At 32.9% G+C, this 21212-nt stretch overlaps 1 protein-coding gene across 11 annotated transcripts in view; it reads right to left on the bottom strand.

Moving 5' to 3' along the window:
* Positions 1-21212, bottom strand: part of CDC14B (cell division cycle 14B) — a 99453-nt gene that overhangs the window by 11172 nt on the left and 67069 nt on the right. For 6 of the 11 annotated variants that reach the window (XM_051996742.1, XM_051996745.1, XM_051996765.1 and 3 more), the window contains 6 exons: positions 15575-15662; positions 14777-15007; positions 13176-13314; positions 12195-12354; positions 11268-11377; positions 9-125 (listed from right to left, as the gene is read on the bottom strand). In XM_051996742.1, the coding sequence (XP_051852702.1) occupies positions 9-125; positions 11268-11377; positions 12195-12354; positions 13176-13314; positions 14777-15007; positions 15575-15662 (845 nt within the window). Of the gene's footprint in view, positions 1-8; positions 126-6665; positions 6812-11267; positions 11378-12194; positions 12355-13175; positions 13315-14776; positions 15008-15574; positions 15663-21212 lie in introns of those variants that run through there. The other 5 variants (XM_051996748.1, XM_051996752.1, XM_051996780.1 and 2 more) reach the window with 3 other exon arrangements.

Here is a 21212-nt window from a genome sequence, read left to right as displayed (position 1 = left end):
TTGCTCACCTTTTAAAACTGCTTTTTCTTGCAGCAGATCTGGTAGTTCTTTGAAAAATGCCTGAACTGTCAGAAATGTTAGGTTCAGATGTTTTACTGCTCTGAACACTGGACTGAAGAATTACTCTGAAAAGTTAGAGAAAATAAAAATCATATGAACTGTTATCTGTTTTCATATTGTTGACAGACCATTTTTGTTTTAGCATAAAACATTTTCATTATGGATTGACATGTTTCCAGGAACAAATTTGTTCACAGATGCTGAACCATGTTTTGTAGCATATGTGATCTGTAATCAAAGCCATTCTTAATGTCTTAAGTGTTGTCTACTAATCCCCCCTTCTCAGGAGAAATATCAGAATTATTGGACCTCTTTTCCCCACTTATCTAGTATATTTTGGGAAATCTAGATGAGCCAAGAAAACCATACTTAAGGGTTTTTCAGCTATGAAACATAAAAAAATTAATTCCTCAAGGCCAAGAAGTCCATAACTAATACAATTGCAAACAGAAGGAAACAACACAAAACACTTAGTTCAACTTTTTCTCTGGTGATGAACCTTAATAAGATTGCACTTTCATGATTTTAACATCCATTCAGTAAATATAACAGTCTGAATTAATGTCAATTGTTAAGTCTCCAAGTTCCTAGTAAAATAAAAATTTAATCCTTAGGTTATTCCAAAGTATAGGAAAATTAGGATAGGTACAGAAAATGGCTGAATCTCTTATGTCAGATGTATGGAGAATTTCCAGGTCAAGAAAATTCTTTTTCCAAAACAGATGGCACCTTATCTGCAATTTAATAGTCTTAGAGGATTGCCTAGATCATTGACAGATTTAAGTGACTTGCCTAAGTATACAACCAGTATGCCAGAAACAGAACTTGAATCCAGATCTTGCAGGCTCTGAGATCATCTTTCTATTCACTCTGTTTCTAAGTCACTCCTGTCTCTATTAAGATACTGTATTAAGGGAGCAAAACCAGAGTTACATATTTTGGGTGACCTTAAAAAGCATAGCTTCTCAAAAAATACATTTTAAAAACAAAAAGCAAACATGTCTTAATACTTACAAAGTTATGCCCACAAATTAGAAAATAAGAACCTCAAATGAATTTCTCATTTAGTAACAGGAATCAACTCAATGCTTCACTATACTGTTGGCAAAGTAAAGAATGCAAAATGATTTTGGACCTCTTCTCCTTTACATTGTGATGATACTGATATCTCTACCAATAAGTTGAGAGACCCATATAAATGGGTTTTAGGATGGAGAAAAAAAAAAAACAAACTAAACCTCCAAGTCCACCAGCTGCTTAGATCAAATACTGATGACAAAACTTGGATTAACTAAAGGGAAAAAAAGATTTCTTTTTTCCCCTTTTCACATGTACATTCTTAAGATACTGTATCTTGACAATAATTTCATCTTCTCTGCAATTTATAGTCCTTGGGAAATTGCCTAGGGTACTTGGAATTTCAGTGACTTGCCCCAGATCAAAGATATGAGTTGAATTTAGAGCCAGCTCTCTGTAGAGTATATCAAGTTGCACTTCTAAGAATATGATACTTTAAAAAATTATTACAAATTATTTTATTTGTTGAGCAATGATTATTGGTCAGACACATTCTTGTATGCTACCATTTCCTCCATCAATTAATTTTGAGAAAAAAAAAAAACAATTCCTTACAATTTAATGATCTTAAGGTATAATAGAACCCAGTTCCAATTTAAAAATAGCTCCTGCATCTGTTGGTTTTTGCTGTGTATCTCCTCCCCTTCTTCCCCCCTTTTTTGGTGGTTGTGGTTAATACTTTGAACCAAAGGTCCTTTTATCACCCAGTAAAGATGAAGATTTCCTACAACAATATTAGCATTTCTTAAACTCCCACTGCTACTGCTGCCAGCATGTGTGCTTTGCTTATCACAGAATCATTACAAATCTGGAAGAGCTTCTCAGGGATTAATTATCTAATCCATTCCATGACTGCCAAGCCTGTAACAGAAAAATCATGCCTTTTTCTTGACAGCTTTCCAGGCCAGAACTGACATATTTGATGGTGGAAAAAACAGTTTTGTTTTCAATGGAGAAAGCAGAGCATTAAATAATCCTTCAAATAATCACAGATTTGTTAAAATATATGTCTCTCAGTCCTGAGGGAGATGAATTGTGAACTAATTAGCCAATAACTACACTTCAATTGATTTGGAATTAGTCAAAGTCAAGTCACCTATGCTGAATGTTCCGGGGGATAAAAAAGAATCCTAGGAGACATAACCTTAATAAGAAAATTAAACAAGGCATCACTGGTCTTAGCTGAGAAAGATTACTTGTTCATTTATTCACCGGCCTATGTAAAGTAAGAAAATGTTAGTAATACAAGTAGAAAGTATACATAAACAATAGTTTTAAAGTATTGTTGCCTTTTCTAGGAAAAAATGAGTCTTTACAAAGTTAGAAAATTCCCACCACAAAGGAATTCATTTGGTGAATTCAATGAATCAAGCTACAAAACATTTATTAAGCACATAGTATGTGCCAGGCACTGTGCTAATAATGGGCAATTTACCACATTATGAGTTTTCATCCTCAGAATTTGTCATCAAAAACCATTTATTAAATCCATAGTTTATGACACAGTCTTTAGAATTTATTGTGAATCAACAAAGTGAGAGAGTGGGATATGGTAAACTTAGGTTCTCCTTAGGTTCATATGTCACTCATCTTTTTTCCTTAAATTCTGCTCTGATTGTATCTCTATAACTTTATGCATACTAATTCCTCTCCTATATAAACCCCTTAATTCATCTTTCTGGTCCCATTCTCTTTTCTTTCTGATCCATTTCCATGATGGCCAGATTAATCTTCCTTATTGCACAGATCTTATTATATCACAGCTCTACTGAACACTCGTCTCATGATTCTTTTATTGCAATTCCAACAAAACCCAGATGATTTTGCAAATCTCCCTTTCAGTGTCCTTCATAATCTGATAGCATTTTGCTTGTCCAGCTTCATACTATTTCTCTCATGTGATCTAGTCCAGCTGAGCAATCTCTGCATACTGCCTGCATTTTTTTTTTTCTTCCAAACTTTTACTCATGCTGTTCCTTATGCCTGGAAAAAAAAAAAAAAAAAAACATTTCTAACTGCCACCTACCCTGGTTTATTGGAAGCCTACTCCTCTTTTATAGCCAAAGTCAAATGATACATCCAAGAAATCTGCTCTCAACTGATCTTCTCCACTGGTTTTATCTTTTTTCATAATATTATGTATATCCTGATACACTTATGCTTCAATTTGAGCTACATTTGTGAATATGGTAATATTCCCTTACTAGAGTATAAGATCCCATGGGGGGTTAATGTCTTGTCTTATCAGATGATTCAATTTCCTTTTAGCATCTATCATGGGGGTCAATGTAACTACAGTGTTTTCATCTTATTCATTTCCATCCCTTAAATCAAGCAGCTGACATTTCATTAAATATAGTGCCTTTCTGGTATACTTCCCCTTCTACTACTGTTAAATCCTTCATTAAAGTTCTGTTTTCCATGCTTATATTCCCTTTTTTCCCCCCCTACTGGATTCTCATGTTTTCTGAGTCTCTGTCAACTCTGAAACTTTAAAGAATATGCCACTACAAATGGCAAAGTTCTCAGTGCCTTTAAAACCACAAAACTGAATATTTAATGTGAAAGCGCTCCTTCTGTAAGAGAAATCAAAGGCCTCATCCACCTGGTTATTCTTTCTACTGTTTAATAACTTTAGTACATCTACCTATGGATAACATAGGATGAAAAAAAGCTGGTGTTTCTGCCATTCTATTGAACCAAAGTTCAAAGCAGAAATTTTTTGAACAACCAAAAATGATGTTCAGGAAGACATTGATGCAACCCAAGTACCTATCATTTATATCAAAGAAATATTAAGTTATTGTCAGTATAGTCTGTGACATTTTATTCCAATCTTTGAAAACTGGAAATCCATGCTTGCCATATATATAAAATTTCCCATGCTTGCCATATAATGTTCCTATCTAAAACATCTAATGGAGAGAAACAGGAATTTTAATTCCCTATCCATCTTAATTCTGCTATGGTCTGGGTTCAATTCTCAACTCTGAGAAATATAGTAATGGCTTTATAACCCTGATTGCATGATGATGTTCTAGTCTGCATTATAAATGAGAGTTCCATCTATAAATAAAAGCACCGGTCCTCCAATCTAATTTTTAACCATGTCAGATCACATCTTGCTACCTTTTTAAAATAAAAAAATTACCTATCATAAAAGAATAACTATATTACTGATAGAGTCAAATAACCTCATCTGACATGAAAATGGTGAGAAGACAGCTGGGGTATTCAACACTGTTTATTTCAGAGCTAAAGAGTCAAGAGATAATAGAATGATACGCGCATTTGATCCCTCATCCTGTTATTATAATCCTCAAAGCAAGCAACTGTTGGAGACAAATGTGAAAGGAGATACCTCATTAAGAAAGAAAGACAGCCTATAGGATTTTAGGGTTTGCATTTTTGCATTAAGTAAGAGATATAATAAGTACTAGTCTTAAAATTAGTAACTCTTATTGAACTTTTAAGTTTTCGAAACAACCATGAAAGAAACAAAGTGTTGGATTTAGAATAAGATGATCTCATTCAAATCTTTCTCTGATGCTTCCTATTTCTTTCCCATTTCCCATTTCTGTCTGATTATTCAGACTCACATTTTCCTCCTCTGTAAAATTTAGATTTAGAATTTAGAATAATAAATAAAATTTAATATACTCAAAGTGCCTCCTTTGCAGGCTTTTGCAAAGCTCAAATGTAAGGAAAGGTTTGCCAACCTTTTTATACACATTTCAGTTATTCTCTTATCTGGTCTCTCAATTTAGACTGACCCTATTACTATTTCCACTCTTGCCTCACAAATAAGTAACTATTGAAAAGAAGATTAAGCCCAATGACGGCATGAATAAACAACAATGACAAGACTTTCTTTTATTTTCTGTGCATCTCCTATGAAAAGTACTGCTTATATGCCATATACTTGCAAAAGTAAATAAAGATTGCAGCTGTCTGCAAAATCAATATGTATTAGAATATAAAAATATCAAGTTTGAAATTGCTCCAGAAACAAGAAATAACAAAAGCCAGGAATGGTTAATGAAGAGAAAGAAGATACTTACAGAAAGATCTTTCAATATGAACTCTATTTCATCAAGTCTCCATAGTATTAATTTAAAAATTTAGCTTGTTCCCTATCTATTTTATGGGAAAAGGGTGAGAAAGGCTAATATAAAGTGTCCATAAACTGTTCATCTTTCTTCATGGACATTAATGTTAAAATCTTATTTTTCAACTCTTTCTAACAAGCCAACCCTTGATGAGTTAGTAAATATTCTGAATCCTTGGAATCTGCTAAGCACAAAAGAAAAAAAAAGTACTTTAAAGGGAAAATGTAACAAGTTTATAACCTTATAATTGTCTATTAATTAAGATAAAATAATACCTTGCCCAGGAGAATATCAAACAAGATTAAGGGAGGGTTTTTTCCCCTTAAGAATCAGTGGGCAGAAGTGGAATTTTCAAGATCTCAAATTCTCAAACTTGGAATTACAAGTGAATTTCCAATCCTTTAAAGCCATACTAAGAAAAGCCCATTGAGTTCCAGATTTTCCTGTTCATTGAAATAGATTTCTACTTCATCTTTGGATCAAAAGACCCAAAGTTAAGACAAGTCAGAAATTCTAGAAGGAATATCAGAAAAAATAAGAATGAACTTCTCTTTATTGTTACCCTGAGGACTCTAGTATAAGTTCTTTAGAAATTCTTTCCAAATTATTCTTCTGTAACAAAGAAGTCTTGCCTCTTCATTGTCATGACTATCTTTTTGATGTTGATTTTGCAAGTGAATATTTATACCAATATGTTGTTTCAGAACATTTTTATAAAAATAATCTTTTAGGGGAAGTATGAGAGAAGAATGGTGATAATAGTGATAGGAAACTGGCAATCACCTTTATTCGTACATAACCTTATCTATTCTCTTCTTTTCTCATTTGGATTTTACATAAAGTCTTGAGAAGCTATACCTATTGCAATTCCACAAAGTGAGAGAAACAAAACATCTAGACTGGGGAAGGAAAACAATTAAAACTTAATAAAGGGAAAGCACCAAAAGACAAAATTGTCATATAATTAGATAACAGATTTTTAAAAAGCAAGATGAAGGGTGCCAATCACCACTTGATAAAACAGCAACAGGAGAATTCTTTTTCATTGATCCAGAAAGGTACATAAAGAAATATTCTCTAAGAGAAACTACACACATAAATTCAGTAGAAAATAATCAAAATCAAAATTAATTTCATCTGATGAATATGGTATGACATGTCCTTATTTTTCTATTTTTTATTTCATCCATTTCTAAGATAAAAATCAAAAGACCTTTTAAATGTCCTGTTATCAATCCCTTCAAACAGTTTTCATAAACAGTTTCCACCCACACTCAAAAGCAGCTTTTTTAAAAAAAAGCAAATAATCTTTTACAATAAAGCTAGGAGAGGGAAGAATATGGATAAACACATGCATCATGAAAAACATACTGGACACCAAAAGTGATTAATAGTAGAGAAATGGAATGGGACACTTACACAGTGGCTATCTGTCAAAAGGTCCTGATGGTAACTAGGTTCTTAAACCATCTAGACAGAATAGCAGGATGGGAAGAATGCAGTCACAAACAATCCACCAGATGACAATACTACATAGTGCAGAGGTCAGCACAGCTAGGATACATCTAGAAAGGGGCGGGGGAGGAAAAGAACAAACGTTCAAATTGGGAAGCAAAACCAAAAATTAAAAAAAAAGTAACCTAATATGAGTTTTACCCCATAGAAGTTTGGGGGGAGAAGGAGAATACTACCAAGAATAAAAGAAGTTGAATGCGTTGACATTTTTTATGAAAAAGTAATTTTATCACTTTACTTGGATCCAACCAAAAAAAAAAGTAGAAGACTAATTCCCAGAGGTTGGGGGTAGGAAGGAAAAAGGAGTGTAAGGTGGAGAAGAGGGAAAAGAAAAACTGAGGAAGAACACGTAATGTGAGAGAGAGACAAATGGTAGAGAAATGAGATAAATTCAATAATAATGTCACTCAATACTGCCTTCTCTTTAGCTTGAACTATGTCTATGTCATGTTTTTATTTTGTTTTTCAGACATTGAGAACTAATCTCCAATAGGGAAAAATTAATTGTGTTAACTAATTCAATTTTGTAATGATTTTGATCTTAGTTCTGAAACATAGTTATAACCTGAAACTCCAGGATCTAAATCCTTTCTTCATCATCTTCCACCAACATCAAAAAAAACAAAACAAAAAAATACCTTAACTATAGAATATCACAAAATAGTCATTTGTTGATGTTTAAAAAGGATGATCACTTAAAATGTGATTATTGTGCTACAATAATTACTATCAGGTGATATGAATTGTTGTTGAGACTGACTTCACAAATCAAACACAATACTGCTCATTTGCTTTTAATTTATATATTTTGTGGGTGTATAATAGGAGCAGCACCTAGCATGTATTAGGTAACATGGAATATTACATACATATTTTAGTCATCATGAAGGAAACATTTTCTTTTTTTCCTTAGCTTATGATTCCTTATAACCACATAATATAATTGTTCTTTAATATAATTTTTTCCTCTACTGAATAGTTTCTAACACAACCTCTTTTCAGTCTGAGCATGTTTAACCTAGAAGAAGCATGGTATAATAGCCAGAAGGCTAAACCTGTTTTAAGGAAGAGCTGGATTCAAATCCTGTCTGAATTCAAATTTACTAGTTGTGTTATGTGACCTTCAGCTTAACCTCTAAGGATCTCAACAACTCTTTAGAATATTTCTACCTACATTTCTGCACTTAATATATACACTAATCCTCCTCATGTATTCCAGTTCGCTTCAAAATTCAGTTCACACTCTACATGATGGTTTTCCTGATCCCCCCAGTTGCTAGTGCCTTTTCCCCAAATTATGTTCTATTTTTCTTATACTTATCTTTCCCAATAGAAGTTTCCTGAGAGTAAATATTGTTTTTCTCTGTATCCTCAGCATTTAGCACAGTATCTGACACAAAGTAGTTACTTAATAAATGTCTGTTGCTTCACTGATTGTTGAGAAAGTTTGCAATTTGTCCTAGCAGAGGCACTTTCCACACAGGATCAACATAGACTTGAACTCTAGAAGTAAAATCCCCATTTTCAAGAAAAAGTAACTGAAGCCCCGAGTAACCGATCAAATCAGAGAATCTTTATGTACTTTTGGGGTGTGTTGCCATGCAACCTATTAGTCTGGACTAGTAATCCAGTTAACTTAAGTTGCTTTAATAAAAATAGCATAGGCTAAATAAAATTAACAAAGAGACCTGCCCATAGTGAGACATCTAATTGTAGCAGAGATAAAGAACACTTTTCTCAACTCAGGGCTAAGGCCTAAAAATGACGCCCATTTTATTTGTCTGAAAAGGACTTTTCTTCTAAATAAAACTTATTGTAAAAAGGATATCTCAAACCTTTCCCTTCTTGATTCCAATGAGGCTGCCCTCAGAATAAGAAAACAGAGATAGTCATAACAAAAATAAAGGAGTTAAGCAATGGTTATAATGTTTCAAGAAAATAGAAAGCAAATCTCTTTTGAGTTATATGTGGAACACCCACAAAGAATTAACCAAGAATTATAACCAAGAGAATTTTATAATTCTTTTTAATTTCCCTCTGAAAACCAGGTCTAAAATTTTAATCATTCAACAAATCTGTGGAATCTCTATTGCACATAGAATAGGGTACTAACTATTGTAACAGTTGAAAAAAATAACCAAAAAACAAAACGAAACTAACAAAAAAATACCACAACAAAGCAAAAAAAAAAGTGCCATAGTTCTTAATTTCCAGGAATTTTATAATCTAATCTGTATACTTTATTTGGATTCAGCTTCTCTCAACAAAAAGAAATTAACTTGGTATGTATAATTAAATTAAGAATCTCTTGATAAAACTGGGTCTTTGCAAATATACCTAGGGAGTCAATAAAAGAGACTCTGTCGTGTCTCTGAAGCCCAAAGGCACCTAGGTAAAGTTGGGGCAGGAGAATGGTTGTGTTTAGATGATAGTAGCTGCTTATACTGGCAAAACGGAAAATAGGTTATTAGTTTTATTCAATATTTTTCGTCTGGTTTTGTTTGGTAGCTGCTATCTATTATATATTCCATTCCATTATGAGTCCAGGGACTATACACATATTCAGCTGAAAAGAATGTGGCCACTGTAGACCGTACATAATCCCCACAGAAGACTATTAGGAATAAAAGATTTTGATAATGTTCAGACAGTTTGTTTTTATTTTCATTCACTGACTCCTCTTTTACTTCATCACACAATTCTGCCATTACAAGACTGTCTTCTGTTTCCATCTGAAGCCTTTGATATGAAAGGAAGTAAATATTTCAAATCTTATGTATTTTTTGACTGCTTAAACCCTTGTAGGGAAATATGAATACAACTGAATGCAGGGTCTCAGTCAGGATTAGATGCCAGTTAATCAGGCATCTAAGTGGACCCCTCTATTAAGCAGATCTTATTGCTCTTGCTAAAACTTGACTTTAAAAATAATTTAAAAAAAACTCTCAAACAAAATGAGTATGTCTTGAATAAGTACAAGTTTTGTTTAGTTTCATATTCTTCTTCACACCTCTACTATCAAAACTGAGGCTAAAAATGCTTTACTTGAGAGACTATGAAACCATCTAGGATTCAATTAGCTTTCAAATACAATATTTCATACTCCACTGAAATCCTCCTTAGATGACTCATTGTAGTAGAGAGGTGGTTTTGGTTTCTCAAAGCCTATGCTAGCCAATCACAAGAAGGGGCCTATTATGCTCTAAAGGATTTCAGCACACATCTAGTGAGGAACTAGATGTTTATTATCTAAGGACCAGACTAGCTATGTTTGGAAAATCATCAGGTTGGGTTGCAAGATGATATTTTGGGCCACATGAACTTTCAAGAACTGTCTAGCATTAGGAAGAAGCTGCAATCTATATCATGGACAAATAACTCACACCAATGAAATATTAATCCTGGAGTATTAAAGTAATATTTAATAAGGCCACAAATAAATGTTTATATTTCAAAATATTTTCAATAAGAGTTGAAAGAAGAAAGGTAAATTTAGAGCTAACAAGGATTTAATCAGAAATTTTAGTTTACCCAAATACATGATTCCATTAGTATTTTGATTAATAAGGGTCTTACTAGACCAATTGACTGCTTGATAAGTATCAATAACTGCTCAAAAGCCTCACTGTAAGGTTACTCTATACAAGGAAATGGTATGATAGTGAAATTTTTCTGATAATTACTTAGATAATAGCAAAAGCAGAGCTATGTCATGAGGAATTAGAGTGCACACCAAGATGGAATCAAGATTTAGAAAAAACTTGATTCATTTGTATCTATATCTACTTGATGTGAATTTTGATTTTGTTATTGTTTTAGAGACTATGATAAAGATCTTAAACATGGGAAAATGTTTATGTAATGTACAGTTTGTATTTTTTTTTTTTTTTGGAGCATCCTCAACTCTGCATTCTCTGCTTACTACAACAATAATGACTTAGTTTGGAGATCTTAACCCAAGAAAAAATAGAATCCCAATCTTAGATCAGAAGTGAGCTACAAGGTTTAAAATGTCCAGATTTCAATCTCAATTACTTTCATGTTTTCCTTTCTAAGTAAGCACATTATCTTTTACTTTACTTTCTAGGCAAGCACAATATTTGGTACTTTGTTCTTATGTCCTTGATAAAGTATAACTGCCATTATTTTCTTACCTACTCATACACACACACAAAATCACTCCCACTCACACAAACCCATACCCCCACATCAAACCCAATTTGTACAAAGTTAAAAGGAAAGGTTACTACAGATTGACCAATTATCTAATTTCACAACTGGAGAGTAAGTGGAGCTCCATGGCATAAAAACAAAAACCCTGGAAATATTAAAACAAATGAGGTATAACATTGTATAGTCAGTTGTTGGCAATATCTACTACCACTTAAAAAAATTATAAACCATTTTGAAAAGCACTGATTTGTCTGAAACTCTAAAATGGGACTGAGGGAAAATCCTGAAAAGAAAGACATGTGTAAAATTTGCATGGTGTAAAAAATGACTTACGTGAGAGGAATTGAAGTAGCTGATTTTGCCCGTCTTCTACTTTTCAGGGCAAGTAGCTTATCACCTTGTGTCATTCCATTTATTTCATCATCATCATCATCATCACTGTACTGTATAAGTAAAAAAACACTGAGCTAATGATTTGAAGTTCCATCTTTATCTGCAGCCAAGATCAATAGTTACTTTCTGCATTAAGTGAATGCCTACTCTGAATCTATACTTAATTTTTAAAATATCTTCTCACATCAGAATAAAGTTATAGGTAGAATTTCAAAAAATCTGTTAGATTATTTACAATAATATACAACTTGTGATTGTTGAAAGCCCAATAATGCTATTAAAATACATGGCAACATTAAAGAGACCAGATTAAATATATGGATACACACACATACCTGTATGTATGTTTTGCTGTACATGTGTATGTGTATATGTACACATATATATAAAGAGAATAAGAAAAAATATTTTTGTTCTCCAAGCATCTTATCACTATGTGTAAAGATCATCCCACCAAGCAAAACAAAGAAAACAAAAGCCCTTGTACCTCAAGTTCTCATTTTGAAACAAACCAGCTGCTTATTAACAGATACAAAGGTTAAAAAAATACTGGAAAAAAAAATTAGGACCACCTGAAAAGCCATTTCACATACCTCATTGCTGCTTCAATCTCTGCCTAGGTGTGAAAAGAACTTTAACAAAACAGTCATCCAATGTTTTTTGTGACTAACTCTCAAGGCTTTGGGGGGGGAAGGGAGAAATCATCTGAAGAGGGATATAAAAAAATGAAAAAATATGTGGACAATAATCCCTCACAACTTGGCTTTATTTTCACCTGCAAACTCTCCACACTCTAAAAGATTTGTGGGAAAAGAAATGAGAAAAACATCTAGCCAAAAGACAACAGCAGGATTTCGCGGCGATTACCGATTCAGAATCTTTAGTTTCTTCGGATTGGGTTTCACTTATTGAAATGTCATCGACCCCTGTTAGGATTTTTGTGACTGCAGCTGCATGTTTTCCATTTTCCTGGTCCCTTAACTTCTTACGGTAATAGTCTCCTTCTGTCCAAAGACTTGCCTGCTTCCTAGAGAAGTGAAATATGTCATGACTTTTTCTAGAAATGAACAACATATACACAGACGAACTCTTCTCTGCAAATTCTTTGAAATCCTACTTTCTTTTTCCCCCTTTAATAAACTAATATTATATCTATCACCAATTTTTGGAGAGGAAGATTATTTGGCAATAGTTCCTGATCGATGTTTTTATTTTATATTTCTATTACATAATTATAGCCAGGAATATAGAAGAGATTAATAAAGGTTTTGAGGGAATCAAGTCTGGGTCAGGTTAAGAAGAACAGCAAATAGATCACTGGGCCTAGAGAGAGGAAGGACTGAATTCAAATCTAACCTCAACTACTTACTAGACAAGTAACTTACTGTTCAAGTCACACAGATTTCCCATCTGTAAATATGGAAATAATAATGACTCCTCCACTCCTCCCTCTAAGAGTTGTTATGAGGATCAAATGAGAAAACTGTAAAGAAGCATAGCACCTGGATCACAGTAAGCACTATATAAATCTTAATCAGTACCCTCTAATTCTTCAAGATTCTGTGATGACACAAATGGGAGTACTCCCAACCTTTTTGACCATTGAGGGCAACTCTTCCAATATGGTCACTGATCACTGATATAACAAAAACATTCATGATGGCATTTATGACAATGAGAGTCTCGTGAATTTAACAAGGCTGGTCCATAAAGCTCAGACCTACAATTCATCACTAGAAAAATCAGTAGAAAATTCTACTTGTAACAACTAAAAACTTTACTATTCGAATGTTTGAGAAGCAAGGGTCAACTTCATGTCATACAGAGAAACTAGTGGACTTTACTTACGACACCAAAAAATGTTGCTGAGGTCCAATCACAGAGCCAGGTCTACAAATTCTGATCCAAGCAATAGTTTCAGGAACTGTCATCCTATAATGCTTTATGATATAGCAGGCTATCAGGGTGCCTGTCCTTCCAAGGCCAGCTAAGAAAAGAAACATACCACATGGTTTTGTGAACTTCATGCAATTTTTAAAAGCAAGTATACAATTATGAGCTTTTTAATTCAAGTTGAGTTTTCCAAGAAAGATTATACAGATTTGTTTTAATAATCCTTGTTTCAATCAAATTTCCTATAGAAGATACAAAAAACAATGCTATAGCTTTAACTGCTCAAAAAGAATAATGGGAGGAAAACAGTTTTGTCCTAATACTTTAGAAACTGATAAACTGAAAAATATCTTATTATAGAGTCAGTTGACAAAACAGCTCTATGTAAAATGTGTTTCCTATGGAATCAGAACAAAGGTACTGTTTTGCTTGTGATACCCAATCTTTGAAAATTGTGAAATAGAAAGAATGTGAGAATGGATGTCAAAGAAAAGTTTATAAGTGGAATTCTACAAAGAAAAGTTAACACTTTTTTTTTAGTCTTTCAGGAAGAAAAAACAGACAAAGGAGAAACTTTCTTTGATGCAACTACACTGAACTGTGGTATAACTTAAAAAAGAAAAAACCTCATCACTGAGATAATGAAGAGAAATCAACTATTGTTTTTTATATTGATGGCTTACTTAAATCAGACTATGACCCTGGATATGTCATATAGATATGATAATCTGTCATTCATTAGAATTATTAAGAGTAAAAAACAACAAAAAAATTTGGTGACAAATTTTTTAAACATAGCAAAGAAAAACCGAGGCAGATGTGGAAAAGCAAGAAGCTCTAGGACTAATGTACTAGTCCTAGATGTAATGTACTCAATTTATTTTTATGTTTTTAAAAATCTCATGTTGTACTTAATGGATATATGTAAAATAATATTTACTCAGTGCTTTAAGGTTTGCAAAATATTTTCCAAATATGATCTACAGTTCTCCTCTTTTAATTTGTATAAGGAAATATGTTTGTTGATACTTATCAAAGTCAGAACATGAAAAAATTAAAATTAAAATTTGCCGGCAACAGAGAATGAGTCAGCGGACAGAAGATCAAAAGGTAAGGAGTGGTAGAGAAACAGAAATGGAGGGAGGAAGGAGGAAAAGATAGGTACAGACAGACCAGAAGGAGAGAGGAAGAGGAAAGGATGGAGGAAGAAAGGGAGGATGATAGCTGGAACAGTGAAGAGAAAAAAGCAGAAAGGAATGAGATAAAAAATAGTAGTGATAGGTTTGGCTTTTTCTTTTCAGGGTGGGATGACTTGAAATTTTCAAAGAGATCCAATTTGTACTGGCAGAGTGAGCTTCCTTATGCCAATGAAATCACAGGTCTTATACTTGTCCCAAAAATACAAAGTATTCATCAACTCTTTGGGGGGCCAAAAAGTGTGTGGGAGAAACCAGTCCAAATGCTGAAGGAAGTTACAATGTACTACTTACTATATTTATACAAGTACAGAAAGACTGAGCACTGATATGCACTATTTATCAACAAAAGAAATATACCTTTGCAATGAACTGCAATAACACCATCAGCATTTTCGCAGATGTTCAGAAATTCTTTCACTATGGCATCACTAGGTATACTGCCATCAGCAAAAAAAAGCTCATGATGGTCAAAACCAGCCTCTGTAAATCTCCTGGCATCATATGCTTTTTTGTTGAGTCTGATAATGGTGGTAACATTGTGCCTTTTAAAATACGGAATATAGGCTTCAGGTGTATGATAGTGGTAACCTGTGATGAAAAAAAGAAATCATTTTTCTTTGAGCAATATAAATAATAAAAGTTATTTTAGTTCTCTATGAGTAGTGACTGTCCTCGAATGCTTTTTTTTTTTTTTTTTACAATAGAAACAAGTAACGATTATCAAAAGATCTCTCACTTCTTCTCATGCCCTTCTCCCTCACTCTATAGTGCCTGTAACTCTAGAACTGGAAGGGATTTCACGGATCATCAAGTCTAACCTTTTCATTTTTACAGATGATTGGCCCAGGATCATTCAATTAATAAATCTTTTGATGTGGAATCTAATGTCACATCTTCCTAACAGTTCATTCACTACACCAGATTTAAAACTATTTTTGGATAAGTGAATAAAAAACCAAAAATTACGTAATAAAACAAGAAAGTCACACTTAAATGATTGATTTTCAAAAGCATAGCTTATGTAACTAAACTTGGAGTTTAGTTCAAGCTTTTGATTCCCTTGAACACCACCCATCCGGATTGGCATTCAAAAAAGCACAATGTGCTCACTCAACATCTCAGTTAGGAAGAATTATTTCCATTTTTTTGGCATACCACTTTCAAGTCGGCTTCTTGGGTGAGGGCCACAGAAGGCAATAAATCGGCCTGGTATTATCCAGTTTAAATCTCCATTTTCTGCTTTCTGTGAAAAGAAGAATATACACTTTTACTTGCCACACTTTTCCTTCTCTCCACATTTTTATAAACTCAGTTGTAACAATTATAAGAGCCATTAAGTGATTGTGAAATAACTTTAATATGAAAATGAATTTGTTATTTCATCAACATAGATGTTCTTTCCAGCTGGATGGCAATTCATCTGCACCATGGGATTCTTGCCTAGATACTACCATAAGTTTATCAAATGGGGTTCACTTCCTACTGATACTGGAAGAATATCAATGAGCTGATTGCTACTTACTACTGGATTTTCCCACAAACTTCTTTTTTTCATCATATATTTCCCAGATTACATCCTTATTATATTGTTTGGGATGTAATGCGCCCTGCTCACATTATGTATCTCTCTTCATGATACTGAGATATCTATATTTATTTTTCCAGATTGGAATGTTCCATTAATCAAAACATATAATACTATCAGTAGAATTTTAGTATTGTATTCAAGTAGCATTTTTAATTATTTAAATAGCTTCCTAAAGAAAATCAAGTCAATTTCCTTCTTAAATGATTAAATTATTTGTCCATTTGAACTGTTTGTTGATATACACACACATTTAATATTTACATATATACACACATGTATGATGTATCATGTATATACACATACAAAATGAAAAAACTCTTAAGCATGCTTAATTCACTTGGTTTTTCTTCCATGAATGGTTTTCTTAATGATCATAAAACTTTTACAGAAACTTTATCAATGTTTAATAATAATGATGGTGATAACAATAATACACATTTATATAGCACTTTTAGAATTGTAGATGCTTTACACATTTTCTCATTTGATCTTATGACAATCGTGGGATTGGTGCTATTGCTATCTCTATTTTTATATATGAGAAAACTAAGACCCAGAGAAGTTATATGATTTGCTTAGTAGTATAGTTATTCAATGTCTGAGGTAGGATTTAAACTCGGATTTTGTTGATTCCAAGTCCAATGCTCTATAGAGTACACAGTTTGATATAAATGACATGAAGCCATCTGCAAAGAGGAGAATCTGGAAGACTTCATCATCTCCACTTCTTAACTTTTTTTTTTTTTTTTTGCATGCCATAGACTCCTCTTGGCTATCTGATAAAGCTTATTGACTCTTTTCAAAACACTGTTTTTAAATGCATAAAATAAAATGACAAAGGATGACAAAGGAAATCAATTATATTGAACTAAGATTATCAAAATATTAATAAATCCAAGTTAACAGGACCCAGGTTAAGAACCCCTGCTCTGTAGGAATCATGTTTCAACTTGGACACTAACCTGGGCTTCCTCCATGAGAGTGGAAAGCACTTTAGGTGAGTAGGAAAAAAGGAAGGAAACAAGGATTTATTAAATGCTTACTATGTGCAAGACACTGTATTAAGCACTTAACAAATATTAACTCATTTGATGCCATAATAGTAGCTGCTATTATCTCCACTGTACAGTTGAGGAAACTGAGGCAGATAAGTGATTTGTCCAAAGTATTATAGCGAGAAAGTGAATGAGGCTGGATTTGAATTCAGGACTTGCTTGACACTAGGCTCAGGCTCTATATATTTTGCCAACCAAAATCTCTAACCTTTTTATGAGTAGAGGATTGAACAAGGTTGTTCAAAGAATTATTGTTTAAAGCACCGATATAGGGATGATTCTTGGAAAATACCTTCCAGAGTAATGTTTTGTTCTGCAAAAGATCTTTTATAATAATTCATTTATATTTTCTGTTTGGTGTGTGATTGTATCCATGTGGGTCAACTATCTAACAGGCCTTTAAAAAAGCCTACATACACTCTTATTAAAAATTTCTTTAAAGGATGTACAGTTTTTCTTACAAATGTTTATGTGTATGTTTGTATATACATAGATATACACACACACACAGGCTGTTGCTGACATTTTTTTCATTGGTCTTTTAAAATATTTATTAGGTATAAATTATTTTTCATGCCATTGAAAACTTTTCCCTTTTAGAAAGGGAATTCACATTACCATGTGAATGAATACATCAATGCCTCACAATTGTGTTTCTTAAGCACAGATATATTCTGTGATCAAATCCAAATGATCTCCCTGACTTTGATCACTTTTTGAGTCATTTTTACTTCTTCTAAAAGCAAATCTAGGAATGTGGTGCTGATTCAATATGAAAGAGAGCCTGCTGTTTTTTAAAGAGAAAATATTTATTTAAAAAAAATCTGCGAATCTTTCACATTTTTTTCTATTTGTCCACTTCTGTTCATCCTTAAATGTCCTTGAGATGACTTTGTTTAGTTGATGGTCACAAAACTTCAACCTAAAATTCTGCCTAACAAATTTATTTCCAATTTACCAATAGATTTCATTCATGCATGAGAGAGCATCAATTTCTGAAGAAGTTAATAGGATATGAGAACTAACCCCTGGAATTTGGTCAATGGATCGGAGATTTATATTAAAGGTCTTTTAATGCAACTCTCAATTTTGCAGTTGAGGAAACTGAAGTCATTTGTCCAGCATCTCACAAAGTATATCTATTTGAAATATTTTTAAATCAAAGAAAATTCTGTTTTTGGAACACTTTGGTGGTTTTTGATATTCATTGACAAATACCATTGAGTTTATTCGTGAGAAAATTCATTTTCTATCAAAACACATTCATTTCTCCCCTACTACTTATAATCTGACTTATAGGAGATAAGACTAAAGGGAGAGAGAGGAGAGGGATGTTCAGTGATTTGCCTAGAATCTTATTTATCTCAGAAATGGGACATAATTTCACATTTATTCTATCTGTCAGTGTAGGCCCTTTATTCACTATCTGCTTCAGCTCAAATATCTTTGGAATACTAACTAAATTGATGCCAATGAAAAGGGAAATCATATTTGCTAAAATGAATCATTTAGAAACTTACTTTATTGAACAATGAAATGGAAGATATAAATTCAAATCCAAGACCTTAGTCTCAATGAGCTTTGTGACCCTAAATAAATTAATCACTTTATCTTCTCTCAGTCTCAGTTTCTTCATCTGTAAAATGGACAAGATAAATAACACCTACCTGTGCCAGGATTGCACAGTGAGGATAAAATGAGTTACTATTTATAAAGCATTTCTGCAAACTATGCTATGTAAATCCTAGCTATTACTAAATCCTAGATATTACTACTAAAAGAGTTTGTTATTCTTTCCTTAAATTCCACTGATTCAAAAAAGAACTTTCCTAAGAACAAAGATAATTAATGGTTAACTTGAGTAGTTTGAATGTCTTTTAAAGACTTAAAAAGGAACTGTATGTAGGGATAGTGGTTTAACTAGTAAAGAGATCTAACAAATGAAGAAATTCTTTCTATTAATACTGGCTGTCATTTTCTCAGCCAGTTATGTATCAAAGATAACATCTGAACTCAAATCTTCCTGTCTCCAAGGCTCTTTCTATTCACTTATCTCTAACAATGTCATCTCAGTTATTCAGATCCCTAGTTTCTCCAGCTTACAAATCAACATTATGATCAACAGAACTGTCATTAGTTCAAATGCTATCTCTTATAGGAAGTCTTCCTTGATATCAGTCACTTTCCCTTCAAAAAAAAAAATCAAGAAGTAACTCATTTATTCCTCCTTTTATGTGATATTTGTCTAAAAATTCTCAAATATTACTCAATTATAGTAAATGATTTAAATTCAATTCAAAAACATTTACTCAAGTAACTATTGTGTTCTAAGCACTTTGCTAGGCAATGGGGCAACATTCAAGAATAGCTCTTCTTAAAAAACTTATATTCTACTAAAAAAAGGAGAAAATAATATCTTAGCAGTTAAGTAAGTACATTTGAGGGAGGAGAGAAGAAGGATGCTAACAATTCAAAGGATTAGAAAAGTTGTTTGTAGGAGGTAGCATTTAAATAGAGGTAGGAATTCCTAGAGATGGCAATAAGGAGAATGAATTAGTATAAAGGATAGTCTTTGCAAAGCCATGAAAGCTGGAGATGAAATGTTTATATAGCAGTAAGGTAGTTATTTTTCAAACCAGAATATAAGTTCTTTAAGAGAAAGAATTGGATTTCCACCTTTGTCTTCTTCATAGCATTTGGCACAGTGAGGAATTTTCATTTTAATTCTAGTAAATGTTAAATTTAGTATTTCTACACCTTCACAACAATAATTTGCTGATTCAGTCTACTAATAAGGGTGTATTTCAAAGTAATGTACTTCAATACAATAAGGAATCTCATAAGGTTGTTCCACTGTGTATAAATACACAATTTTGCTATAATGCTAAATAGAATTTTCAAAGTCTGCTTGGTTTGGAAGTCATCTTCATATTAATCATTAAGATCACAGGGTTTAGAACTGGAAGGGCACCTTAACAGAGCATTTAATTCAAGTTCCTTATTTTAGAGATGAGAAAACTTTGGCTACATGATTTATGCAAGGCTAAACAGATGGCAGAAATGGATTTGAACAGACGTCCTTATATTCCAAATTCAATGTGTTTGCACCACACAAGACAGAAATGAAAGAAAATTGTGATTTGGGTATAGAGACTGCCAAAGTATCACTTTCTTACCATGACAAGAAAAGCTTTCTTGTCTGCTATCAATTTTGTTCTAATAGCTTAGGTACAAATTCATTAAATAGTACAAATAATGAAGAATATTATTCATGAATAAATTTAATGTAAGTAAGTAGATATAAGTTGCCAGCAAGGTACCTGTGGGTGGTCTATATTGTATTAGTGATACAGAAAATCTCAAACTTTGATAGATCCAATGAATTTAAAGACATTGATATTAGTAGTGAAAGAAGATCATTATTTTTTTGAAGACTGACAAAACCACATGGAAAATTGCCACTTAAAACTTTTGATTCTGCAATTATTTTCCAGAAAATTAGTCAAGCTACATTCTTGCAGAGGTATGCATATACAATAAGTGAATGCATACTCTTTTCTACCATACTGAATAAGAGGCAAATAATCAATCAAGGAAACACCATCAACACATCAAATAAATTTCAAAGTTACTGCCATAACAGTGGAGTGGTCAGAACTGTTCTTTGGGAAAATTATCTCAGAGTTGGTTAAAGGAGGAAGTAATCAGGGTCTGAATCTTAGGAGTAGTGTCAGCAACATTAGCAAAAGGGTAGGAGGAAGATGCTGAGGAGATTTGGAAAGGAGAATCAACTGGATTTTTTAAAACTATATGGTAAGCTAACAAAAATTAAAGATTTTAAAACTATAAACCTGGGTGTCTGGAGGAATGGTTAGTGACTGGAAGAAAAGTAGCACAGAGTATGGGGAAGAAAGAAAGAAAAAAGATAAGCAAAGCTCATATTGATATGTTTCTCATCTTTTAAGTACTGCAATAATTACTGAGATATTAAATTTACTAGTTTTGTAACAAATTTGAGAGCTATGATTTAAGATACTGGGTTAAGTAACTTCAGAAGCTAAGCTCTAATTTGGCTCTAGGGACTCCAAGTCATCTTCACGTCACCATGCCTGTCAAATTTCAATAATCAATAACTCACTCCACTCAAGAC

Source organism: Antechinus flavipes, chromosome 1 (assembly GCF_016432865.1).
Source record: "Antechinus flavipes isolate AdamAnt ecotype Samford, QLD, Australia chromosome 1, AdamAnt_v2, whole genome shotgun sequence".
NCBI lineage: Eukaryota > Metazoa > Chordata > Mammalia > Dasyuromorphia > Dasyuridae > Antechinus > Antechinus flavipes.
This window is presented reverse-complemented; position numbering and strand designations above follow the sequence as displayed.